The sequence below is a fragment of the Suncus etruscus genome, chromosome 3, assembly GCF_024139225.1.
Source record: "Suncus etruscus isolate mSunEtr1 chromosome 3, mSunEtr1.pri.cur, whole genome shotgun sequence".
In the NCBI taxonomy this organism is placed as follows: domain Eukaryota; kingdom Metazoa; phylum Chordata; class Mammalia; order Eulipotyphla; family Soricidae; genus Suncus; species Suncus etruscus.
This window is the reverse complement of record NC_064850.1, coordinates 16,418,196-16,445,829: the sequence shown is the minus strand read 5'-3', so window position 1 is coordinate 16,445,829 and position 27,634 is coordinate 16,418,196. Positions and strand designations below refer to the sequence as shown.

General features: G+C 43.1%; 1 protein-coding gene across 4 annotated transcripts in view; it reads right to left on the bottom strand.

Annotated features, from left to right (window-relative positions):
• RGS6 (regulator of G protein signaling 6) overlaps positions 1-27,634 on the bottom strand; it is a 592,928-nt gene that overhangs the window by 30,138 nt on the left and 535,156 nt on the right. For all 4 annotated transcript variants that reach the window (XM_049770388.1, XM_049770390.1, XM_049770389.1 and 1 more), the window contains exons 14-15: positions 24,358-24,483; positions 14,940-15,126 (exon numbers count right to left, since the gene is read on the bottom strand). In XM_049770388.1, coding sequence (XP_049626345.1) covers positions 14,940-15,126; positions 24,358-24,483 — 313 coding nt within the window. The remainder of the gene's footprint in view (positions 1-14,939; positions 15,127-24,357; positions 24,484-27,634) is intronic.

The following is a 27,634-nucleotide window of genomic DNA, read 5'->3' as shown; positions in this document are numbered from 1 at the left end:
GGGAAACATGAAGACTGTAAGCAAGGGATGGTACACAGGGGGCGGAGGTTTTTCTGGGAATGAGAATGAACATAGGACGCAGGGTCTTTGGACAGTTCCCAAATGCAATGAGTTTATCACTGCCAGGGACAGCGAGTATACAAAGCTCTTGGCAGTGACCTCTACTGATTTACGAGGGGCTCTGCTTTGTTTTCCCTGCTTTGCAGACAACTAGTCTTAAGGAAAATGTATATCTAGAATTTTCAAAGAACAAGAGGGCAGAACCAGTGAGCTCCCACTGAGAGAATTCTAGAGGGGAGAGGTAAAAATAAAGGATGCTTTCCCTTTGTTTTTTCTGTTCTTGACTTCCAGTCTTATCTTGTCTCTTCCCTTCCTCTCTCCCTCCTTCCTTTTTTCTCTGTTCTTTCCCTCCTTCTTCTTTATCCACTTCTCCTCCCCAGGCCCTTCTTCCCCCAAGCAGATGGCCTGGTTGATTGGGAACAAGAGAATTACCAGAATTGTCCACCTTCCTGCACTTCTGGGGGCCAGGGAGGATGATTCAATTGGCTCTTAGTCCTGTATCCAATGAACCTCAATCACAGTGAACATATTAGAGTAGTTCTCAGTACAAAAGGGGGGGGGTACATCCTGGAGTGTTGGCATTAGGATACAAGGATGTACCCTTTTCAGCCCAGCCTTAATCTAGGGGTAACCACACTAAAATCTGGGACTCCAGATACAACGGGGCAGACCTGCTCCCTATCAAGGCAGTGCCTGAATGACTTTCACCTGCAAATACTTTTTGTGGGGACAGGAAATACAGAGAATGCTTAGACAAACTCCTGGGTGCTTGGCATGTGAAGCAGCCTAAGACTTAAGACCAACATCTATTTTCTTCACCTCTATTTCTCCTGCTTTCTGGCATCTTCTTGATAGGGGTCACCACATGGTCAGAGCTGGTAAAGCTGCCAAGAGCCATTCCTGTGGTTTTTCAAGGGCCCTATTTTCCTTTCTACAGGAGTACACACCTCCTGTCTGTCCGCTATGCCCAAGCTTTGGAGTCGTGCCATGTAGTAGCAGCCTCATGGTCTTTTTGGCCCCTAGGAGGAAGCCAAGACCAATAGAAAGGAAGACTGCTTATGTGGGGGATGGCCAGGGAGTGCGCTCCAAACCAAAGACTGGGGTTCAGTTCCATTCCTGCCCTTTTCAGCCCTGTCCCTGGTGTTCCAGAGATACCTGCATGGACTGTTATAATAATAACAGGCCCTGGAACTGTGGCTGTCCTATGGGGATACAGTGGAAGATGGGAGGGAGAAAAGCCAGGCAGAGGTTCTGCTATAGAGGAGCTGAAATGTTTATATTGTTGCTACTGTTTGCTGTAAATTGGTGCTTAGCTTTAATGATCCCTCTTGGACCAGGGAGATGACTCAAAGTGAAAAGAGTCAGAAGGAAAGAAATAGACAGAATAATCTCATTTGTGAGATATAAGAAAACCAAGAGACTAGTATGGTAATAATATTTATAGACAATAGATAAAAAGGTCAGGAGGTCCAGCCCAGGGCAGAAAGCTTGCCACAAAGAGTGGCTAGTGAGTGCTGTTAGAGTAGAGAACTGTCGACTAGGACAATGATAGTTGGGACTGATCACGCTGGACAAGAACTGGGTGCTGAAAAGGGAGAAAGTGACATGCAAAGTTGACAATAGTGCAGACCACAGTGTCGAAAAGAAAAGAGAGAGAAGGAGAAAGAGAAGCAAATTGCCTGCTCTGTGCTCCATTGTTAGGTATCAGGGCTCTTGAGCAATGCTGGGGTGAAGGCCAGGCCCCAGTGTGAGGTGGGGCACTGATGGGCAGGAGCCTTGAGTTAGTTGGGCCACAGATTGGGAATTGAAGCAGAATTCTGAAGTGTGAGAGGAGTTTAGAATAATGTCTCAGGGGAAGGAAGGAAGGAGGGATGGAAGGAGGGAAGGAAGGCAGGAAAGAAAGAAGGAAGAGTGCCAATGCTTGTCTGGTTGATGCAAGGCACGTTACTGCCTAGAACAGCAGCAATCCCACTGGAGAATAAGCATCTCTATGTCTCACCCCTCCCCCACCCCAGGCAAGGAGACTATAGCACTTCCAAGAACACTTCATCCTTAAGCATCTCTCCAACAAAACTCAAATCATCCCAACTTACAGAGGAGGTTGCCAACACTGGGGAAGGTTAACACCTTGCAGAGTTGGAACTGATGTGGTCCAGAGCCTCAGTCCCTCAGAGAGAATGTTCCTTACCATACATTGCTTGTATAGCCATAAGATGGGGTTTTGAGGGGACTTGGTTGGCATGAGCAAGACAAATTATGAAGGTGGGATGAGAACAAATGTCAGGAGCTCCCCTCAGTCTTCCTCTGATGGTCCCAGAAGTATATTAGCTGCCCTTTTGACACCATGCATAAACCCAATCAATAACAAAATTGGAAGAACCAAATCACCTGAGTTGACCTCTGCGGCCAGACACAAACTTTCCTTCCAGGCCTACAAGAAGGGCCCAACCTAGCAGAGCTTTGAGGGTGACTGGGCCTTGGGAGAATATAAGCAGTTAGTCTGTCTCAGAAAGTCACACAGGACACCCAGTATCTCACTTCCTGAGAGAAAACATTATCTAGAAGGCCAGAGTCTGATACTCAGTCTGGGGAGAGAAGCCTTTTCCTCCTGGGAATTAGTCATAGCTCAGTAGCTACTGACACCCCACAGAAGAGGGGGCAGACACACACCAGAGAGCTACTCAGTCTCTTGAATGCAGCTTTGGATGCCCCATGGGGGATCAGGCAGATCTTGAAGGAGAAGCTTTATGTGCATTTTCAAATCTCTCGGAGTAGGACATGATGCCCCTTGTTTTCATGAAACATACTCAGGTCAGAGAGAACCTGATAATAAGTGAAAACAGGCTTTGGCCTGCAAAGCCTCTGAATAAATGTATTCCATCAAACTAGCTAAGGGGCAGAGGGTTTTAAAGCCGTTCAACCCTCATCCCTAGGAAAGGGGAACTTCAAAGACAGGCTTGCCTTTTGCCTACCCAAACACCAGGAGTATGGAGGTACACAAGTGATTTTTCTTTTCTTCTTCAAGGTCCAAAAAAAAAAAAAAAAATCTATGCTCTGAAGTACCAAAAAAGTCATTTTAAAATTTAGTTTCTTGATACCTTCTCTCCAGGATCTACTAGTTTATAAAGAAAAAACCCACAAACAAACAGATCCAGATCACAAACAAGTGATTTGTCCTTTTTAAAAAAAAATGCAGCTCTCCTGATACTCTTCATCTTCTGAAAAAATACAACCAGCCGCCAATTAAATGAGTAACTCCTGGGGCAAATGGAGCCATGGCATTCTTTATTAAAATATGTCAGGTCTAGGATGCCTATCTGAGAATGTCCTCTGCTCAAGGATTCTTCCCAGGAAATAAGAGAAGGAACATGATACTGGCAAATACAGATAGAGCCACCAACTCCAGGATGAATAGTCACCACCCCCCAGAAAGAAGGAATTTTAATTTTGAGTAATCTGGGGTACACAAAACCATGAACTCCCCCAATACACTGGAATTTCAACAAAGCCACTGTCAGAAGCCATGCTTCCTTGAACCAAGTTGTTATGAAATATCTACATTTAGAAAAAGAGCAGAAACATTTTGACCTGAAGTTTCTTGTCTGTTCAAGGTGAGTACCAACTTGATGGTGTATTTCTCACTCTTTCATCCTTATTTTGGCCTTGAGCTCATGTTTTGATCATTCCATGGCTGACTGGCTGCTAGGGAGATTTCAATACCTTACAGAGGGCAGCTGTTTAAAGGAAGGAACCTCACTATAGTTCTCTGTTATCAGAGCCTAAAACTTTAATCTGGTATTTTGTGGGTATTCCAAGTTTTGCTAACTTGGCACATTGCAAAAATTTAATTTAACCAAGATTTATTGATCACCTGTACTCTATATGTTCCTCACGGTTTGGCAAGCTTTTTAAAAGTGGAAAGCCACTGGACAAATTGTTCGTATAAAAATTATTTTTTTTACAGGCCTAGCTGAGAGTGTCATAATTCTGACTGAGTTGTCAAGAAGAAAGTAATTTTTTTTAAACTTCAGCCATGTGCAGAACATTCATGTCCTGAAGACATGTAAAAGCTAAAAAAAGGCAAAATTTCTGTTTTGTCTTAGTAGTGACCACAGGTTAGGAAAGAACATGTTTTTTGATGGTCAGAAAGCCCACATGGGATCCTATAGGGGCCAGTCAATGGAATGAGTTAGTCTCCCCCCACCCTCCTGCTCAACCCAATTCAACTATCTATCCATTTGACAGACAGATTTCCAATCCAATCCAATCTCAGTGAAGTGTTTTCTTGGGCCTGTTTTGTTTTGCCTGTAAAGAACAAGTATGCTTGGACAAACTCTTCCCGATGGCAGAATGCCACCCAGCTTCCTATTTCCTTCGCAATTTCTCTCCATAAAATAACTTTGTACCCGTAGGTCAAGGTCTCCTGATGTGTATGGAAGATTGGCTGTCCATAAAATGGAAGGATGGGGAAATGGACAAGTGATTGAATGGACGGACACAGCCTTTGAAGCATCCTTGAATCCTCTTGAGACTTCTAAAATTGAAGTGAGGCAGCTATTGTGCCCAACAGTCAACTCCCCTTTGTGAAGTTTCATGAGATTCTAGAAAAAAAAGCAAATACTCTCTAAGCAACTTTTCAGTAGGATTAAACCTTCCATTTTCGGAGTCAGAGAGATAGCACATTGGTAGGCCATTTGCCTTGCATGCGGCTGACTGGGACAGACCTGGATTTGATTTCCAGCATCCCATATGGCCCCCAAGCCTGCCAGGAGTGATTTCTGAGTGCAGAGCCAGGAGTAACTTCTGAATGCCTCTGGGCGTGGCCCCCAAACCAAAATAAACAACCCCCAAAATCCTAAAAACCTTTTATTGCCAATACTTCCTGTGGCTATAGTCCCTCCTTTGGAACTAGACTCTTCTTCAAGCAGTCCTCCAGAACTGCCAGTGCAACTTCCACTACATGGCACCAAACTGGCATCTCTCTTGGCCTAATTTACTCTGCCCACCACCATCTGTTCTCCTTCCCCTCTCCTATAGTTTGGAATCTTCTTTGCTTTCCTACTATTTGAAGCGAGAAAGTTCGAAAGTTTGAGACTTACATAGGAAAACCCCACATTTGATTTCTATGTACTTTGTCCTATATTATCCTCCTTCAACCCCAAGGACTTCTACCAAGAGTAGACACCATTTTCAAAGGATTATTTTTATGCTCTATCTTGGAATGATGAGTGCTCATGGAATGCTAAAACCATTAACTTTTGTGAGTTCATACTTATAAATATAGGGCACCTTTTACTTTTTCAAAAAAAAAAATGTCCGAGCCATTCATCTGATTTTTCAATAATCCTTAGCATCCAGGAGAGCAGACTGCACCCCCCATTTTTCAGAAAAAGAAAATTAGGGCACGAAAGGTCACACTGTTTGCCTGAGATCACACAGAAAGTAAGTGGCAATGTAAGCCCTCAGGTGCCCTATACTTGAGGATGAAGAATTCCGTCACTGGCCTAACACACAAGTCCTTTAAAAACAAAATCTAAATCTAAAAATCAATTCATGGCCCATTTTTCTTTCTTTCTTTTTCTCCTTACACAAGGCAAAAAAAAAATCTATGAAATTGGAACAACACAGCAAACAGCTGAAGGCTATGGTCACAGCCCACAGAACTTTATAGAAGATTTGGTCTTGGCCTAACTTTTCAAAAAAAAAAAAAAAAGCCAAATGGATCAGCAAAAACACAAGTGCAAATGCTGGACCCATGCTGACGGGGTGTCTTGTGAAATACTTCCACAGGAAGCAAGCACAGGCAATTAACTTTGCTATAACAATGCATAAAAAAACAAATCTTTACAGAGAGCCTATTCCCTACCCAGGTCCTCATTTCACATCCATCTATAAATCATGCTGAGCCTTACTCTGGTTTCTGATCCCTTTTCTCTCTGGCACAAGCTCATCCTCCTATCTGCATTGTCATGGCTGCAGGAGGGCTTCCCAGAACCACAGGGACTGGTTGAAGAAGCCATCTGGAGCTCAAGAGCCCAATGAGGTGGGGGAAGATGTTGACATCCAAGGGCGCTGAAATGTCACCATTTCCCCTGCAGATAGATACTCCTAGGAGAGCAGTTTCAAGGACTGCAACATGAAGTCCCAGAGCAGGATCCTTCTCTTAAGATTTGATTGTTTTCTGGTGTTAGGATGACAACCAAGGCATTCAAGGCCTGGGGGTTCTCAGCAGGAGATACCTGGCCAGGAACTGGGAGAAGTGAGAGTTCCTGGGAAGCTGGGGGCAAAGAAGAGGGAGTGTTGGCCCAGGAAGTGCAAGGCAAGGTAGTAAATATGATGGTGTGGGCTGATATGCCTTCCACCTATGGGGGCATGAATCCTCATCTCACTTGTGGGAGCCTGTTTGGATGACTGTGCAGTTGTTACCATACCAACATAAGGTCTCCTCTAACCCACTCTTCAAACAAATGATGCTCAATCTTCTCTTTCTCCTCTAACTCTTTCTCAAAAACTATAATACTCCTCTCTCTGTCATGGGTCTGGATTCCTTGAAACATTTCAGTGATTTTCATGATTTTCAACTTCAGAGTCTAAACATTCCAGCCTAGTTCTCTAATGCAGTCCATCATCTATTTTTTTGTTTTGCATTCCAATAACTGAAAATGACTTTTAACTTTTGTCAATAGTTTAATAATATCAAGAGAAGCCCAGAGTACTGCCAGGGTAGCCCTCAGCATTGCTGGGTCCAATCAACACCTGTTGGTGTACCTAGCTAAAACCCTGAAGTTGGGTGCAAAGACCCTAAGACCCACCCATATCTGGGAGGGGTCTTGGGAACCGGATAATAGGTGTAACTACCTGCAAGACCTCCCATTTCTGGGAGGGGTCTGGAAAAGGATAGATAAACCTCTGAGCCAGGGGATTCGGGCCTTTTTGCCGTTTCTCTCTTGGCCCGGCTTGGCTTCCTGGCTTTTGGATCTTTGGGCCGCATGGAGCCCAAAGGGAAGATGGCTAACAGGAGATAAGATGCAGGGCTAGCAAAATATAGCTGAATGCTTAAAAGGTTGACATAGGCCACACACCTGTGGTGGCTAGGGCATAAATAAAGATGATTCTTCCTGAAGCCTGCGTGTGAGTGATTTCACCTGGGCCTGGAACTCGCCGGCTGCATGGAGGTTGCAGAGCCATGTGGGCTGGATGGCATCATCCACCATCCAGCCCCATCGTTAATTATTTAATGCAACAAACACCATATCGTGGACCTGAAGATGGGAAGATTTGCTCATTGGGAGTGCTCTCTAGGTCTCCCGAGTCTTGCCTTGGAGCCCTTTTCCACCAAAAACAAAAACAAAAGAATATTATGTCTTGAAAAATAAATGATAGAAAATTGAACCTTCATCATTCCTAACTAAAACATTTCAGAGAAATCACACATACTCATTGACCTGGTGATGGTGTAACTGCTTTTGTATGACAGAATTGGTGGCTGTGACATAGATGGTGTGACTCCCAAAACCCAAAATTGATCTTATTTTATTCTTCACAGAGAAAGTGGAGGTTTTGTTGCAAGGGACACCCTAGTGTGTGTGTGTGTGTGTGTGTGTGTAGGGGGTGGTTTGTGGTGGTAGAGGAAAAGAATACAGAGACTAAGGTGCTTGCTTACCTTCCATGTGACCAAGCCTAAAATCAAAGAAACAAGACTTCCAAGAACTAACAAAATATAACACAAAACCCTAAACAAATGATAAAAGTATTGAATAGACACTTCTTTAAATAAGACATAGAGTAGACAATAGAACATGAAAAAGTACATTATTGATGATTATTGGGGAAATAAAAACCAATGAAAATGACATATCACTTCTCACCAGTGAGAATGGCATACAGCAAAAAGATAGAAAACAACAAGTATTGGTGAAGCTGTGGTGAAAAAGAACCACAGTTGGTGGGAATATAAACTTATTCAGCCTCTACAGAAAACAGAATGGAGATTACGCAAAAATTTAAAAGCAGAACTATCATCTGATCCATCAATTCAACTCTTAGACATCTGTCCAAAGGACAGAAAAACATTCATTTAACCAGTTGGAGAGATAGTACAGTGGGAAGGAGCTTGCAGCAAACACTAGTTCGGTTCAGTGTGGACTAAAAACCAACCAACCAACCAATGAACCAACCCACCCACCCACCCACCAACCAACCAACCTCTCCACACACATACTTCTGCCCCAATAACCAAACTCCATTCATTCAGAAAGATATAGGCTGAAGCAATAAACAGAGTATACAGTGCAGGTGTCATATATTGTCAACCTAACCCACCATGAGTGATCCCTGAGTGCAGAGCCAGGAGTAAGTCCTGAGTGCTGTAGCATGTAGCCCAAATTACCATCACCACCACCCTGATTCCAGATAAAAGAAAAATATTTATATCTATATCCACTGCAGTGCTATTTACAATAATCAAGATATAAAAATTAGGGTCAGAGCAGTGGCACAGGTGGTAGGACATTTGCCTTGCATGTACTAACCTGGGATGGACCTTGGTTCGATCCCCAGGTGTCCCATATGGTCCCCCAAGCCAGGGGCAATTTCTGAGCTCATAGCCAGGAGTAACCCCTGAGCATCACTAGGTGAGGCCCCCAAACAGACAAATAAACAAAAGAAAAGATCTAAAAACTACCCAACTGCTAAATGATGGATATGTGAATAACAAAGATGTAATATTTCTACTCAATAGAATATTACTCAGCCATAAAGATGAAATTATGTACTTTTGACATGACACAAATGGAGTGTCATGTTAAGTGAAGCAAGTCAGAAAGAGAAAGGCACATACCAGATCATGTCACTAATATGCTGCATATAAAGAAACAAAGCAAAGGAATGGACAATGCCCAATAGATATAAAATCATAAACTTGGCCCACAAACCTGAGATTGCCAAGGAGCAGGGTATGGAGTTGGCAGACAGGACCCACTGGACAGTGCTTGATCATACTGATATTTAGGTGGTGTGTGTATGTGACATTGTAGCCCTCAAGCATAAACATTTACACACTTATAAACCAGTATTACCTCAGTAAAAATAAACTTTGAAAAAAAAGAGTAGTCTTTAAATACCACCCTCTGGATCTGTGTTAAAAGACAGGTTAACAGATTCACCCTCTACACTTAAAATGAGGAAGAAAAAAACTCCACACCAAGGCAAGAAGTGTTTCTTAGAGCTCAGGCTATATACATTATTTAACTTTTTCCACCAGATGTATTAAGCATAAAAGTATGAAAAGTAAAACTGACATGAAGAAAAGACAATAGAATACATTTCTCCACTTTTCAGTACACAACTCCTTAAGATGCTTCATTCCAACTCGCCCCCATCCCAACCCCACCCCAACCCCAAAAGCAGATCTGTTTCTCTAGGAGGAAGGAAGGCATAGGGAGGTTAAGACACTTGCCCAAGCCTCACTTCTAGAAAGAGGTACTTTGTTTATTTATGATAGAAACACACAAATGACCAGGGAAAGAAGCTGAGCACAGAAAGTGTTTTAGCAGAGTATATATATTTTTTAAAATATTTACTGCAGACCAGTTCTGAGAGGAAACAAAGAACTTAGAGATGCTTGGAGGTATCCTCATATCTAGTTTCCCTTAGGAACAAGCTTCACTATATTTGTAAGTTCTGGAAAAATGGCAGGCATTGGACCAATAAAAGTTGTGTATGCAGAACTGGTTGAGTCACAGCCTGCAGATGACCTGAGCTTTCCCATCAACTTTCTCTGGACTGAGAAGCATTGTGCATGCCAAGAAGAGAGAGGAGATAATAAAACTATGAGACTCACACACCAGGCAAGCCCAGGTAGCAGAGAAAAACTAAGTGAGAGACATGTGGTGGCTTTAAGTGTTGACCTGTGATTTTGAGGACTCTATGGTCATTGTGGGCTCAACTCACGAGTGATGACATGGCGAATTAATGCTATCAACCACTGTGGTCAGTGAGAATCAGAATTCTCAGCATAGAGAGGGAAATATTTAAGAGGGAAGAGATGAAAAGAATTTCCTTATAGTTCTTATAGGAATTGCACCAATGATGCTAGTGATTGGGGTACAGAAAGCACCATCATTGAGTCTCACTTGTGAAGTGTGGGCCTGAAGGCTCAGGGCTCTGGTGGGCAGTACAGAAGGCCTCTAGGGTTTCACCCAGCAGAGCATGGGGACCATGCTTACTGGGGCCCATGCACAGATCAAATTCACAGCCTCATGTATGCCAGTCAGAGAATCCATATCCCTGGCCTCTCCCTTGTGGTTCTGAATTTGAATAGAAAGTATTAGCATGAATGCACGATGTATTTTTTATTACCACCCAAACTGCAAGCATCCCCTAAGTGCCCAGATTATGTTCCTTTTATAAAAGCCATTTCCTGCTAAGAAGAACCATGGATGCTTGGAGAGACTGCAGGTTATAGTGATGGAGAAGAGCCTGAGATATCTTAGCTTCAATGGTTTTTGCATGGCATCATACTCCTAGGGCTATGGTAGAAAGAATTAATGGTCTAGTGATGCAGGATCTGATAAAAATAACACACAAACTGGATGCAAATACATCAAATATGCTTATTTCTACGAATTTACAAAGAAACAAAAACAGAATAAGAAACATTTACTGGGTCACCATTGGAAGATGATGATCCTTTCTTTTTGTTTGTTTGTTTTTGGGCCATACCTGGTGATGCTCAGGGGTTACTCCTGGCTATGAACTCAGAAATTTCTCCTGGCAGATATGGGATACATTATGGGAACAGAGGTGGAGGGAAGACAACACCAGGGGTGGAATGCCCCTCAATCATTGTCACTATGTGCCTTAAATATTTCTTTGAAATAATTGTAATTCACTTTGACCACAAAAAAAATCTCTCCTGGCTTGGGGGACCATATGGGACGCTGGGGATTGAACCTAGGTCTGTCCTGGGTCAGCTGCATGCAAGGCAAGTGGCCTACCACTGTACTATCGCTCCAGTCCCTGATCCTTACTTTTTTTTATATATATAATTTCTTTATTTAAACACCATGATTACAAACGTAGTTGGGTTTCAGTCATGATAAGAACTCCTCCCTTCACCTATGCAACCTTCCCATTTCCAATGCGCCTATCTCTTCCCTCCCCACCCTACCACATGTATTCGAGACAGGCTTTCTACATCCCTCATTCACTGACATTGTTATGATAGTTCTCAGTGTAGTTATTTCTCTAACTGCACTCACCACTCTTTGTGGTGAGCTTCATCTCTTGAGGTGGTCCTTCCAGCCCTCATGTCTGGGAATTATTTCAATGTCTTTAATTTTTCTTAAAATCCCATAGATGAGTGAGACTATTCTGTATGTGTCTCTCTCTCCCTTTGACTAATTTCACCCTGATCCTTACTTTTAAAACTTTTACTTTTAAAACTTGTAAAGAGAGAAAATCCAGCATTGCCAAGTAGAGAACAAAAAAGTAGATGCATTTAATTATTTGTATTTAAGCTAATAAGTGCAAGAGTAAAAGAGAATTACAATGTCACTATTAATTGCTGATTAGGTAATGGGATTATGTAATAAATATCAATGGCTACTTACATGTCTAAAGAGAATTAGATATTATGTGTTTCTGACAGTACAAATCTCTTTTTTACAAGCTATAAACTAGTTTTTCTAAGAAAAGAAAACATAAATTTAATTAAATACCTAAATAAAGCTACCAATTTATGGGAAATACAGATGATAGATAAACATGTTTAATAGCATCTCAGGACTGCAATCAAATGGATCCATATGGGAATCTTCATAGCAAAGGAGCCAATTTCTTCATCAGATAAATGTAGAGGACATGGGGTGTTGCAAATTAGATGAAAAGTTACATAAAATGGGTTAATCTATGGAATGTGTGACCTTATAAGAATTCGGCTATTACATCTTTTTTATTTTTTAAACAAAGGACACTCTAGAATTACCAAGGAGCCCAGAAGTTCTCACACTTTTTAAACAGGGGGCCAATTCACTGTCCCTTAGACCATTGGAGGGTCGTACTATAGTTTAAACAAAAATTATGAACAAATTCCTGTGTGTACTGCATTATCTTTTTTTTTTTTTTTTTAGTTTTTGGGCTACATTTGGTGGTGCTCAGGAGTTACTCCTGGCTATCTGCTCAGAAATAGCTCCTGGCAGGCACGGTGGACCATATGGGACCCCGGAATTCGAACCGGCCACTTTAGGTCCTGGATCGGCTGCTTGCAAGGCAAACGCCGCTGTGCTATCTCTCCAGCCCATCACATTGCATTATCTTATATTGAAGTGAAGAAACAAAATGGAAGTAAATACAATATGTGGCCAGTGGGCCATAGTTTGAGGACCACTACATATATATGCATATATATGTATATATATATATAGACCTTAATATATCACATTTGGTGATATTGACATATATGTATATATAGACCTTAATATATAACATTTGGTGATATTGACATATATTGCTAATATTAAAGTTTGGAATGGGTGCATACAAGACTCTATAGTGCTGGTAACTAAACCCAGGAAAACCCATGTAGAACCTGCAATTCCAGCCCTTTGAGCTATCTCCCTGGCCCTAATATTCCAGGTGCTATAGTAGTACTATGTTAATAGTCATAGCAAAGGACAGGTCTCTTTATATCCACATATCTAAGTACTTACAAATGAAATATAATATCTTAGATTTCACTTAAAATGACCCAATGGTAGGCCAAAAAGTTAGATGCTGACTTAGAAAAGATTGCATGATGGTCTATAGGAGTTACTGTTTTTAGTTTTCTACATGTAAACAAATGCCCACAATATAAAATTAAAATAAACCTTCCTGATGCCATGCCCAGACTGATAATACTAGGTCATATGTATCATGATTCTATTATTCCTTATCTAATGTTTCATGAAAAAAGCAGAGTAAAAATATTATATTTCAGATAATTCATTAAGAAAATGTCTCCATCGCCCAGGAAGCTTCTCCCTGACCTAGTGATCATTGCCCAGAGAGTTTTCCACCCATGGTACTCTTTCATCACTCATGGTAAGTCTCCCTTACTCATGGAGCTTTTCCATTACCTCCAGAGTCTCTATAACACCCAGAACTTCTCATCTTCCAGAGAGAGTCTCCATCACTCAAAGAGATTTCTGATCATGTATAGAGAGTCCCTATCTCCTAGGATAGACACCCTTACACATAAAGACTTTCCATCATTCATAGAGTTTCTTCATCACCCACACAATTGTTTTGTTGTTATGTTTGTTGTTTTTAGGGTCACACCCACCGGCACTCAGGGTTTACTCCTGGCTCTGTGTTCAGAAATCACTCCTGGCAGACTTAGGGGACCATACAGGATGCTGGAAATTGAACCAGGTCCGTCCCAGGTTGGTCACGTGCAAGGCAAATGCCCTACTGCTGTGCTATCTCTCTGGTCCAAATCTCTGTTTGTTTGCTTGTTTTTAATTTTTATTGTGGCCAAAGTGAATTACAAATCTGAATATAGAAATGAAACAATAGTTCTCATGACCCAAATGTGTCTTAAAGTTGCAAAGGGCATGAGGGGCCCACGATTTCATGAAGCAAAATAACTGAATCCTAGAAACCAAATCTACCTGGCATAGAAATTTAGTGAAGTTCAGACATGAAGATGAGAAATGATAGTTTTTCTGGCACTGAGGTGAGCAGATGTTTCCATTCTGAAGTTCCAAGCAAGAGACACATCTAAATGACATGTCTCTGTGCTTCCTAAATGAGATAACAGTGATGCTGGGAAGACAAATTACAAAATGTTCTGTTGGGATCTCTGGGTGCTAGATAAGAAAATCATGAAGGACCTTTAATCCTATCACCATGTATAGAATAATGGGAGGAAATGAAAGATTAAAGCCAAGAAGTAAGAGTCTGGGTTGATGCCTATTATGAGAAACTGTTGTGTGTGCCTCTGTGCTTCTCTCCTTTTGCCATCTCACAAGCATCTGTACCCTATGTATGCAGTAGGTAGTGAGGGATTCCTACTTTAGGTTTCCTAAAATCCTAAAATTCATTTGGGAGGTCTCCTATTGTTCAAATTCTCTGCTCCTAAAGGCCAGAGTAATAGTACAGCAAGTAGGTTGCTTGCCTTGTAAGTGGTTAACCCAGGTTTGATCCCTGTCATCCCATATGATTCTCTGATTCCACCAGGAGTGATCCCTGAGATCAAAGTTAGGAATATAACCTGATCACTGCCAGGTGTGACCCTGCTCCAAAATAAAACAATCTCATTCCCCCAAACTTCAAAGCCTCTGCTTCTTTATTCACTACCTGAATCCCTCTGAGGTTCTGGCTGGTCTTTGTGGCCTTCATTGGAAAGAAACTGGAAGGCAGAGGGCTTCTCCAATAGTAACCTAGCATTTGGAAAGCATAAGAGGTGTTTGGAAAGCACACAGGGAATGTGGAGGACACAGGTGCCATAGTGACATACTGACACAGGTTGACCTACCAGCACACCTCAGCTTATGACACTCACTTTGCTCTTTGCTGATGCTATGTTATGGTTTTCAGAAACTTCTATTAACTTTTAAAACAAAATTTCAAATTTTATAAATTACATTGAGATTATCCAGGCAAAGATAGCACACCTAACTGTAAATTTGAAACTTCTCTGTAGTAACATAAATAATTTAGGAAAACACTCCTCTTGAAGTTCCATTGTGCACCGACCTGGCATACTTTCCACAAGGACCTCCATGAAGAATCAAACCTGATGTACCATTATTCCTTGCCCATGTGGGAAAGGGCAAGGTAGGGGAAATGGGCATAGGCACACATTATAACACTTTCATTTCACTAGATAGGCCAACCTGGGCATCCTCAAATGTGTATCTTCCTCCATCTTTGACGTTTTGACTGGTTATCTCATAGCTGTGAGAGTCTAGGTTGATTGCACTTGGAGCCCCTGGGGCCAGAAACTCTTGCCAGATTTCTTCCACTCTCTTGGCCACATCTTGTAGGGGTTGCTTTTTGAGATCTTGGACAGCCAACCAGAACCTGAAGTGGAACATAAAGACCGTCAATTCCAGGGAGCTCAATCCATACCTGAACTTTGCTGGATATGTTCCCAGAACTTTCATCCTGCAACACTTGGGCTATTACACAGGTCAAAGCTGTAAATGTGGAGTGCTCCACTATGATAGAGAACTAAACAGCAGCGCATGGCAGAAAACCACTTGTGCTTATGGCTGCCTTTTTTAATCTGCATCAAGGTTTCTCATCCTCAGCACCACAGCCATTATGGGATAGAGATTTCTTGGTTGTGAGATTTGCTCTGTGCACTGCAGGCTACTGAGAAGCAACTTGGCTCTTAGCCATAGATGACTTAACATCCCAGGCCCAACGTGTGACAAAAATGAAGGTTTCTGGGTCTCACCTAATGTCCTCTGGGTGGTAAAGCCACCTCTGATTGAGAAACCCAGTTCTACTGTTGGGTGTCTGTGCCATGCCAAAGACCACCTGAGACTGTCATATTTGATTCAGGTCAGTATGAGACATTCATGGGATAGAGAGATTTGAGAAGCAGATATAATCTTGGAATGATAAAGAATATTTGATCTGGAAGGATTCGAACATGCATGTCATACACTCTCCGTGCATGTTGTATATGTATGCATGTGTGTGTCAGTGTGATGCCATTGGCTAAGTTTACTAACTATTCATGCTACAGATGGAGATATGTTGGTCAGAACACCCAGGTCCAGCGTGGTCTGTGGCCTATAGAAGGAGCTTGGAGAATGGCTATGGGATTAAAGATTTTTATCTGGAGCAAAGTGAAGGGCCATGTCTGAGGAGCCTCTGGGAAAGGAGTATGGGGAGCACTAGGGGAAGGATCTACTGTCTTCCCATGCTGCCCCTCTGCATGGGCATGGCTCTGGCCATGTGATGGTGGAGTGGCTCTTCTCTGTGAAGAGCGTCAGCATGCGGGGGTCAAAGCTTTGCCCCCCATATCAATGTGTCCTTTGGGTGATTCCAAGGCAGATCTAGGTACACCCATCAAACCCCATGAAGAAGTCAGGACAGTTTCTTCCCCCATGATGAGAAGTGAGGACAGGCCCCCTGGACATGGTTCCTAGGCATGGGAAGCACAAGCAGTTAACAAAAGGACGGGGACAAGAGAAACTGAACCATGATATGGTGGAAAGTGCATTCAATCTGTCATCGAATTTCACCCAAAGTAAGATGTACTTTTTTGTTTTTAATTTAAAGGTTAAACATGTTTTTCGGCTGCTGTTCAGTTAGTCTCCGGAGCCAAGTGCATGGCCTCAAAGCGCCACACAGTGGTTAATAGGGGTAATGCAGTTCCGTTTTCAGGAGAAGCATTGCGTGGGGTCTTCCCTTTATTTTCTACTTGGGGTCCTAAAATAAAACCCTCATGGGTCCCTCAAAGGTCCTGAAAAGCAAGATGCAAAAAGCAGATGACTTAGATGACTTCTCTTGCAAGAAGATGGGGCTGTCTATCATTCCTTGTGGACAAGGAATGTGCCTTTCGGGTATCTCTTTCCTCGCTTGCAAAATGTGGACAAGTGGGGAGGGGCTTTTACTCACACATGACAACTCTCCCATGCATGTCTTGCACTGAAATACTTTCAGACCAGAGGGTGGGTACCGAAGGGGGTTTAGGGGTTGATCTTTAGGTCCAGGAAAGGACTGGGTTAGGGCTGCCAGCTGGTGTCAGCAGCCTTCTACCCCCACTCTCTCCCCTCTGCTCAGGGCTTTGTTTCCTGTCTTCTATCCATCTCTCCAGGGAAAAGCAAGGCAGTCAACCCAGCTCACTTGGAAACAAGAGCTGGAAAGGAGCCCTTAATCCCTCAATAGCAGCTCAGCTGGTGGCACTCCCACCTTCCAGGCCCCTTCCCTGGCTTCCCAGCATTTCCCCAAACAAGTCAAGAAGAGAAGGCAAGAGGGAAATAAGAGTGGTCATCAGGGTTTTTTCCCTTGGGGACAATAGGCCAGGTGGAGATTAGGAAGTGCATCTTGGAGAAAAGGAGAGAAGGAAGGAAGGCAGAAAGAAAGGAAGAAAGGCAGGAAGAAAGGAAGGAAGAAAATGAGGAAGGAAGGGAGAATGGCAGGAAGAAAATAGGAAGGGAGGAAGAAAAAAGAAGGAAGGGAGGGAGGAAGGAAAGGAGGGAAGAAAGGAAGGAAGGGAGAATGGCAGGATGAAAATAGGAAGAAAGGCAAGAAGAAAGGAGGGAAGGAAGAACGGAAATGTGGAAAAAAGAAAGGGAGGGATGGAAGAAGTGTAGAAGTAAAGAAGGAAAGGAGAAAAAGAGGAAATGAGGAAGTAAGTAAAGATGGGAGCTAGAAAAGAGGAGGGGAAGGAAAGATAGGAGGAAGGGAGGAAAGAAGGAAGGAAAGAGAAAGAGAGAAGGCATGGAGAAAAGAAGAAAAATAGGAAGAAAGAAAGGAAGGTAAGTAGGAAGAAAAGAAAGGAAAGAAGGAAGGAGGAAATATAGAAAGGAAGCAGGGAGAAAAGAAGTGAGGGGAAAATGGTAGGAAGGAGGAAGTGAAGGAAGGAGAGGAGTATAGATGGAGGAAGAAAGGAAAGAAAGAGGGAAGGAAGGAGGAACAGGAGGATAAAAATTAAGGGAAGGGAGGTGAGAAGGAAGAAGGGAAAGGTGGAGGGAGGTGGGAGGTGGGGATGTAGGGAACAAAAGAAGGAGGGAAGAATGGTTGAAAGAGGGATGGGAAGAAAATATATGGAGGGAGGAAAGAGGAAAGGATGTAGGAAAAGGAAGGAGGGAAAGAGGGATGGAAGGTGGGAGGGAGGAAATGGAGGAACGAAGCAGGGAAGGAAGTTGTTTTCAGGGGATGCTGATGGGAAGGCACTCGGGGGTGGTTCCCCCAGAAAGCTGAGTAGAGTGTTCACTTGCTGGATAGGGTACAAGCCTCCCTCAGGGAGTGGTTTCTGGGCTAAGCGCCAGCCTAGAGGCAACTTCTCTGAGCTGTGTCCTTCCGGGGACTCTGGTGATTCTCTCATAGGTGGAAGTTGTGAGAACAGAGGTGACATCCTGTTCCCTTGACCAGTCCTCAGGTATCCCTTGTCCCTTCTTCTAGACTTCTGTGGGCGGGAACCTCAAGGCCCCTCTGGGAGGGAGACCTGTGGGTTCTGCAGCCTCGGGGGTGGAGGGTCCCTTGGGCATATTGATTGGGGACCTAGATTAGTAAAGGGCCCAAGCAGGTGGCTCTACAGAATGTCTGGAGCTGAGGGGAATGGAAATTTCAGAATCAAATCTAATAAACTTTGACATAAAAGATTAAATGGTTCCCTTTGGAGAGAAAACCAGGAGAGAGAGAAAGAGAAAGAGAGAGAGAGAGAGAGAGAGAGAGAGAGAGAGAGAGAGAGAGAGAGAGAGAGAGAGAGAGAGAGAGAGAGAGAGAGAGAGAGAGAGAGAGAGAACTGACAAAAGCAGTGGCTAGAGTGGGGATGACAGGTCTGGGGGTCCAGAGAACAGTTTTCTTCATAGACACATGTTCTCTCTCTCTCTCTCTCTCTCTCTCTCTCTCTCTCTCTCTCTCTCTCTCTCTCTCTCTCTCTCTCTCTCTCTCCCCACCCTCCTGGCCTGCTGTCTGCCTCAAAGATGACCTGCTTGTCCTGCTCAGGTGACAGCGAAAATGCTGTCACCACAGCCTGCTGACATCCATACGTGTTTACCGTCACTGGCTTTGAAAAACCTTTTGTGTTGATTTGAAATTCAAAACAGGCTTTGGTGTGTGTTTGGCATCTGCGATACCACAGGCCTGAGCAGGGAGCTCTGCTGAGAGCTCTGGCCGCCCCACAGGGCCAGCGGCCCCCCCTCACCTCCCACACACAAAGGCTCCCCTCCACAGGGCTGGCTCAAGTGAGGGGCAACCTACAGACGTGCTCACTGCTTCTTATCAGGAGCCTGCAGGTGGTGGACTTCCCGAAGACCCTGCAGGAGGGTGCCCCTGGGTGTCAGTCACCGTGCTGTCCTGTCTGAGTCTTTTTTGCTGGCACCAGAGGGGCAGTGGTGACAAGCAGTCTGGTGGGGGGACTGGCTGGGACCCCCACCTCAAGTCTTCTTGTCTCGATCAGAATTGTCAGAGAACAGGGAGGTAGTCTGGGGTAGACAGGAGGCTCAGGCCCATGATTAGACAGGTGGGCAGAGGGGGGTTGGGGTGTTGGCCTCAGATATTCCCACTCAAGCATCTATGGGCAGGACACAGAGTGCAGAGTTATCTCAGCTTCCCTACACTCCCATGGTGACAGGGAATGGCATTTTCTCACCAAAGTTGACTGGAATGAGGGGGAACCATGTAGCTCCCGGTTTTCTTTTTCTATCCTGCCAGTCCCTGGTCTCCCCGCATCTCCTCATCAAATAGGGAGCACCTGGGTTAGAACATTTTAGAATTATTTGGCTTCTGGAGAAAGAGCAGAGACAGGCTGCAGGCAGGGTGTCTATGCCCTCTGCTGGCGGACAGAGATGCAGCCACGATTGTTCTGCCCGTCTGACAGGGCTCCTTTGGGGCCCAAGTTGGCATTGACCCTGAGTTCGGTGCTAGGAGCAATGCTGAGAGGCTGTGGGTGGGTGGGCCCCAGAGTGCAGCCTGAGTCTCCTCCGCACCCAGCAAAGCCTATGTTTAATGAGGTGGACCCCGGCAGGGCCTGGGGGGCACTGTGAGAGATGGGCCTTGTCCATGCCAAGCCGGCCAGCCCCTGCGCTCTCTTTAATTGCTTCTCCCTTCAGCTGACGCTGTGTGGGATGAGGATAATCAATCTACAGGTTAGGAGAACAACCACGCTCTCTCAGGAGACATTACAGCTCATAAAAAATGTACAGGGACGCTCCTGGCTGTGGGTTCTGATGTTTAACTCGTGCTCTGCCATGCCGTGTGCATGGTATGTGTGTGGAGCAAAATCAAAATCTGTATGAGGGAGAGGAAGAGCAATCCAAAAGGCCTGAGCACCCAGGGAAGGAAGAAGAAGGTCACAGAACTTTCTGCAATGCTCAGGGTTTATGCCCATGGCCATTTCCACTCCCTCTCCCTTGCAAACAGCTGTTTTGGGGATCTGTCCAGTCCCACTGGAGTGCTGAGCTCAGCTGAGAGTGAGAGAGACAGATGGGGCTACTTACACCAAGGTAGAGGCTACCCCCTTAATGTCATCCCCTCATCTCATAGACACCTGCAAATAAAATGAACATGGGGGTATTTAATTCATCCTATAGCATCAGAGACCGCTTCCCTTAAGGGACTTGGGGTCACTCTTTGTTGTTGTTAGAGATATCTGTGTTTTCTCTTTGAGGCCCCCTGGTTCTGCCACCTAAGGCTTTGTATGGATTTGATTACTTGGCTATTAAACAGGTGAAGTATCTCCAGGAACTTGGTTCCCTTTCCCTGGCACTTCCCCGGAGGAGGTTAGAGCAGCTGAGTGGCACTTAGTCTTTCCTTTCCCCTGTGCTCCATTGCTAGGTTTCAGGGCTCTTGAACAATGCTGGGGTGAAGGGCAGGCCCCAGTGTGAGGTAGGACACTGATGGGCAGGAGCCTTGAGCTGGGCCACAGATTGGGAATTGAAGCAGAACTCTGAAGTGTGAGAGGAGTTTAGAATAATGTCTCAGGGGAAGGAAGGAAGGAAGGAAGGAAGGAAGGAAGGAAGGAAGGAAGGAAGGAAGGAAGGAAGGAAGGAAGGAAGGAAGGAAGGAAGGAAGGAAGGAAGGAAGGAAGGAAGGAAGGAAGGAAGGAAGGAAGGAAGGAAGGAAGGATGGAAGGAAGGAAGGAAGGAAGGAAGGAGGAAGGAAGGAAGGAAGGAAGGAAGGAAGAGTGCCAATGCTCGTCTGGTTGATGCAAGGCATGTGACTGCCCAGAACAGCAGCAATCCAGGTGGGGAATGAGCATCTCCATGCCTCCTCCCCCCACTCCAGGCAGGGGGACTTTAGGGTGTGGGAGAGTTTGAGGCCATGCCAGCTCAGACGGGCTCCTGCTCAGAGAGCCTCTTCCTTCCCTCTCATGTCTATTCTTCAAAGTCCAGCTTACGACTCGCTGGCTTTGGCTTTCATTCACTCCTCTCTTTAAAACCCCTTTGAAAATGGTTCTTAGAGTTGATACTCGTTTATATTCATTTACTGATTTAACGGTTTCTTGTTGGGTTTTTTTTTCCCCCCCCTAAGGAGCTGCAAGGTCGTGGCTGGCAGGCAAACATCCTGCATCTCAACTTTCTTATCTCCTTCAGAAGCCTCTTGCAAGGATTGGCCCAGTCGTGGTGAACACTAAATATCACCCGATTGATATCAGAGATGGATAGGGCCTCTATATTCAAATACATAAAGTGGAGTTTGCATTTAACATTAGGGTGGACAGTTGTTTGTTCACAGCTTATGCTCTAACTTTCTAAAGTTAATTATTTTTGGAAAGGCAACCAAGCTCTTGATGGGGTTTGGGAGTTAGCTCAAAGGGCTGGAGCTTGGAATGCTGAAGTCCTGGGGTTGATCCTTGGCCTACTGGTCCCCTGAGCACTGCCAGGAGAGACCTTCAATGCCCAAAGTAGGAGCAGCCCACCTCTCTCTCTTTCTCTCTCTCCCTCTCTCATTCCCTCCTTCCTCCCAGCTCTCTCTCTTTTTCTCTCACACAGTTTTGAAGAAAAGGTCACTGGGAGACAGGAAGTAACCTGGCTTCTACGAAGAACTTGCTATCAAGAAGACCAAGCTTTCCATCGCACTCACTGAAAATTCAATAGTTTCCTAAGATCACTCAGGGGCATAGATAAATCATTTCTTCCCAGACGTTTGTGTTTCTGAAATGAATATAGTGAATGCTTGTTCCATTGCTTCACATGTAATATTTCCCATTTCCTTCCTCTCATATGGAACATCAAGTTTTAGAAGTTTTGTCTTAGATAAAGAGAATATTGACACAGTATACATTTCCTATTATCTTGATTAGTCATAGACCAATAAAGACAGTAAGAAGTTCTCATAAGCATCTGGTGACCATCTAGAGGCGGAGAATGAATTACCCATCACACAAATGCCACCTGTTATTGAGTGATATTTGATGTGGCTTTTTAAAATTCTGAAATGAGTTTCTTTTCTTCTGTGTGGGATTTTTTTTCCCCATCAAGTATTTAGGACTATAGACTGAAAAGTTTGGAAGAATGAATCTGTAACTGCCTTTTATTCTGAACCTCTAAGTTCTGCATAGTTAGGAGATAGTCTTATCAACTTCAATTGCCCATTTACTTACTATTGAAGACATCTAATGCCATCTCAACCTTCCTGAAGTGCAGGGGTTGGAAAGTGATACGATGGTTACAACAGGCTGCATATAAAAATCTGTCCTCTTGCCTAAAGGGTTAAGAGCTGAGGGTGAAGAGTTATATTATGGTGGGGATACCGGGGATTAAATTAAAGGGTGAAGGGATAGTCAGGTTTCTGAGGGGGGGGGAGAGGGGATAGTACATGGAAGGGGTTATATAGGGTATAGGTATGGGTTGTTTGTGGTTTAGATTTGTTCCTTAAGGAAGATTCCTATCTCTGTGTGCTCCTGCCCACATATAAACATATAGAAGTTAGCTTAGGTATATATTAATTTAGAGAGGTGGGGAGGGCAAGGTGGGGAGTACAGAAAGATAGGTTAGGTACTTGTAAGGAAAGGAAACTAATAGATCAACTTTTGGATATGTATAGGTTTCGTGTCTCGAGTACTAACCATTGTGTTAGTGAGGTCTATCTATATAGGTGTTTACCCTTTGCAGTATTGTCCACAGCACCCTATATATCAGCTTTCTTTCCTTTCCTATAGGGGAGGTAACCGTGTGGTTTTTATTTGACATGGATTGAATTGATGGTAATGAGCAGGAGAAGGTGGAAGAAGAGGGAGACAAGAAGAGAGAAAAGGGAAAACAAAACAGAACAAAACAAACCAACAATTAAACAACAACAACAACAAAAATATGAAGTAATGAGAAGAGAGGATAAAAGAGCAAGGGCAGTTGGTTTGCTTGAATGTGTTTGATGCTTAGGCCCTGTAGTATAAATCTGTAGGTCACGGTGGTCTGGCTGGTCATGCACTTCAGGTCCTAAAAGAAGGCATAATCTAGAGATAAAGGGTATGTTAAAGAGTTTTATTCGGACATTTTCATGATGCAAGCTGAGTATGGTGCCTCGTGTGACTCAGCACCGAGGTACCACAGTAGGATGTTCACACTTTGTATCCAGGAACCCCTATGGGCAGAAAAACTGAGAGGTTATTTTAAATGTGGTAAGGTTAAGGCATTCAACCATAATGTTTTGAAATGTTTCCATTGGAGTCAATAATTTCCCATCATAATCTTTACCTGTAATCCTGTATAAGATCCCTAGTAAATTATTATGGGCCTTTGTAGTAAAACAATAATTACATACCTGTTCTCTCTACGCTGCTGTTCTGCTGTTGCTGGTTTCTTTATGATATAATGTGTAGTCGGGCTTCGTGTTGTTTCTCTTCCCTTTGTTTTGGGCTCTACTTTCCAGTATATGGTGATTATTACAGTGTTTGAGGTTTCTATTCTGTTACACCCTGTTATTTAATCCCGGGGTTTTGGTTTTATATCTGGTGCCTATTCTAGGTACTTCAGAATAGTGTTATCATTCTGTGTTTATCTTTCATCTTCTGGCTTGCTTTGTTTAACATAATATATTCTAGGTCCATCCACGTTGCTGCAAAGTCTGTGATTGTATCATTTCTGACTGTCATGTAGTATTCCATTGTGTATAGACACCACATCTTAATGATCTGATGTTGGACATCGAGGTTGGTTCCAAGACTTGGCTATTATACTGAGTGCTGCAATAAATAGTGGGGTGCACACATACTTTGGGATGAATGTTTTTTTGACTTGGGGGTAGATACCTAGGAGAGCAATTGCTGGATCAAATGGCAGCTCAATTCTGAGTTCCTTGAGCACTCTCCAGACTGTTCTCCATAGGTGTTGGACTAGGGGGCATTCCCAACAGCAGTGGATGAGAGTGCCTTTCATACCACAACCCCGCCCACAGAGATTGTTCCCATTATTTTTGATGTGAGCCATCCTCACTGGTGTAAGGTGGTACCTCATTGTTGTCTTGATTTGGATTTCCCTAATGATGAGTGAAGGTGAGCATGTTTTCATGTGTTTGTTGGCCATCCTTCGGTCTTCCTCAGAGAAGTTTCTATTCATTTCATATTCCCATTTTTTGGCTTTATTTGGTTTGGGGGGGTTTTCTTTTAGTGCAAACCATAAAGGGAATTACCTGAGGTTTTCAGAACTGAATTCAGACTCCAGGAATCGTAGAAATTGGTCCCGTCCCACCTGGTCCTTCAACATCTCATCGAAAGAGAAACCCCATCTCTTCACTCGCTGCTGGCTGGGCTCTTTGCTTTTTGTGGGGAGATGGAGAAAGATGGAACAAAAGGTTAAAACAATGATCAATACCAAGTAAAACCTATGTTATGATCTTCAACAATATAAATCTATTTTGTGGGACCGGAGCGATATCACAGCAGTTGGGTGTTTGCCTTGCATGCTGCACACCCGGGATGAACCCAGGTTCAATTCCCCGCATCCCATATGGTCCCCTGAGACTACCAGGAGCGATTTCTTAGTGCAGAGCCAGAAGTAACTCTTGAGGGTAGCCAGGTGTGGCCCAAACCCCCTAAATAAATAAATAAATAAATAAATAATATTATTTAAAACAACAACAAAACCCCAAATCCATTTTGTATTACCATGAGACAATCTCATATTTAAGTCACATATTTCAGGAAACCTGACAAAAGCACACTTTTGTACATTAACAGTAATTAGCAATACAAAAAAATCTCTTTTGAGGAGGTATTTAGAAGGGGCAGCATTAAGGTGAGACATGCCTGCCAAATGGCTGGAATCTTTGGAGGAAATATAGTCACCTCACCAGTTTTCCCCACGGCCAATCCTATTAGTTACAGGCACGATTCTTGACTCCATCATTTTTCTTTTTAAAAAAATAACTGTCTTGGCAATTCATCCTTTCCACAAAGACACCGCCCCCTCCTACCTTCAACCCACAGAGTGAGAATCAAAATCACATGAGGAACACTGGATCAAAAATGCCTCAGAACACTGTTGCCACCTAGATCCAGAAAGACCCTTTTTTTTTTTGTTTAGAACAAAATATTGCTTTGGTTTATTAATTTAGAAGCCACCGAGATTGTGCTTATTGTTCTAGGTATTGTTGTGAGCATTTCACATCTTTAAATTTACAGATCCTAACAATTACTCCACGAAAAGTGTACTAGTATTATCCCTATTTTATCTATAGGGAAATGGAGGCCTAAAATTCTTGTTTAGGGAAAATAGGAGGAAATGATGGAGTCAAGACTCAGATCCAGACATCTTGGCCATGGAGAGTATAGATAATTTTAGGGGGTGAGGTGGGGGTGGGAGGCACACTTGTTGATGCTCAGGGTTTGCTCTTGGATCGACACTCAGGAATTACTCTGAACAGGCTCGGGACCATATAGAATGCCAGAGATTGCACCTGGGTCAGCCAAATGCAAGGCAAATGCCCAACCTGCTGTACCCTCATCTACCTCATATTCACAGAATATTCACAGAACTCTCTTCTGTGCAAAGTAAGGCGGAAGTATTTTTTTTAGATGTTGGTAACTGAGAATATTTCCTTCTGTTTCTATTCATTTCCATGCCTTATTTTTTAAACTCTTGTTCCTTCAAGCAGCTATGGGGACTTAGTGAGTTCATCCATTGCCCACCACTTATGGACTGTCTATGGAATCCCAGATGGGTATTCCTTGTCTCACTTCAGACATGTGACTCAGAATTCACAGCTTTTGACATCTCCAGGACTTTTTTTTGGAATGAGTGCAGGCAACCCCCAACCCCTGCCTTCCTGTGCTTCTGGAAGCCCTAGCAGCCAAAATTATTCCCCATAAAAGTCGCATTTTCAGCAATCGTGCTTGGAATTTCTGAACCATGAAGCTGCATTTGCGATTGTGAGGCATCTCCAAATTTTTAAATATTGTCATCCTTGTAGAAATAAACCAATTTAGATACCAAAGTATATCTGAAGTCACCTAATGTTCATAAACGAAAGAAGTAACAGATTGATGGACTAGAAACGAGAGCTTACTAAACCTTCTGACAATGACTCAATGACCTCATTGTGAGATACAATAATTTTTATAAATTTTCCTGTTGCTGTACTCTTTTTTTTCTTTCTTCTTTTTAAAAATAATTTCACTCCCACTTCCCTGGAAACAAATGCATTATGATCAGGTATGTCAAGTATCTGATACATGATCTTTAAAAAGCTCAGTTTATATTTAAAATAAAATCCATAGCTTTACACAATCTCTAAGTGACAGTATATGCCACTCTCTGACAAGTACTGCTCTAACAGAAATTATTTTCCGCATTTACAACAATTGGCACATTCTTTTTATTATCTCTAATAGATATTCAGTGAAAGAAATTATTATGAATTTTCTTCTATTATGAAGTTGACATAGTTTCAAAACTTATCTTAGAAAATCATACTTTGTAAAAGAGAGTTGAGCATTTGTATGTTGAAAGGTTTGGAAAAACAAATTGTTCAAACCAGTGCAGTCGTATAGAATTTTCTGCAACCATGGAAATATTTTGTATATCGGTGCTCTTCAATATAGTAGCCACCAGCCACCTTTGAGCATTTGATATGAGGAAGCGTGACTGAACAACCAAGCTTTAAATCATATTTAAATTTAAACAATTAATGTTTACATTTAAGTTCCCACACTTGGTTATCATATTGAAACTACCATCTTGAAAATAATAGCTCCAAATTCAATCCTATTTCTGTACCAATAGATGCAATCATTAGTAGCAGCAGGATCTTCTAGCTTTGAAATTTTGTGTGATAGGGTCTCAGTGAAGCTCTTGTGCTCAACTTTTATGTGCTAAATTTTCAGGTTTAGAAGTGTGGATGACCACTGGGGTGAAGGTGGTTGACCAAGACCATTATATCAAATAATAGAGAATTCCATGAAAGATCTCTTCCAAAAGAGAAGGCAGAATATTTTTATTACAAGATGGGCTCTTGCAAACTCAGGATGGAGAACCAATCAGGGAACAAAATGTGCATTTGTGGATAAATCTTCAGAGTTGAGTCTAAAAATAAATATATTTTTAGTGAGGTATAGGATATCATTTTTTCCTGCCAGGGTTATTCTGTGACCTGGCACATCTGCTTCTTATCAGAGCTCCACAATGATGGGTTGTGTGGCATCTGCATGTCGAACAAAGGTTATGGCCAGAGAACCAGGTGTGGAAGTCACTTGCAGTGATTGCCTCATAGACACCTCTTCACCCAAGTACCACCACATATTATCACTTTCTGGGACCTGGTAAGTCCACATTCCCTTTCATCCCACCTGGCTCATTGGTGGTATCAAAGGTACTAGAAGGATCATTTGGGGGAATGGTTTAGAAAGCTTAAAGTATCACAGTAGTTTTAGAATCAAATCTAGGACAAAAGTCAGAGCTTCTGCAAGGCC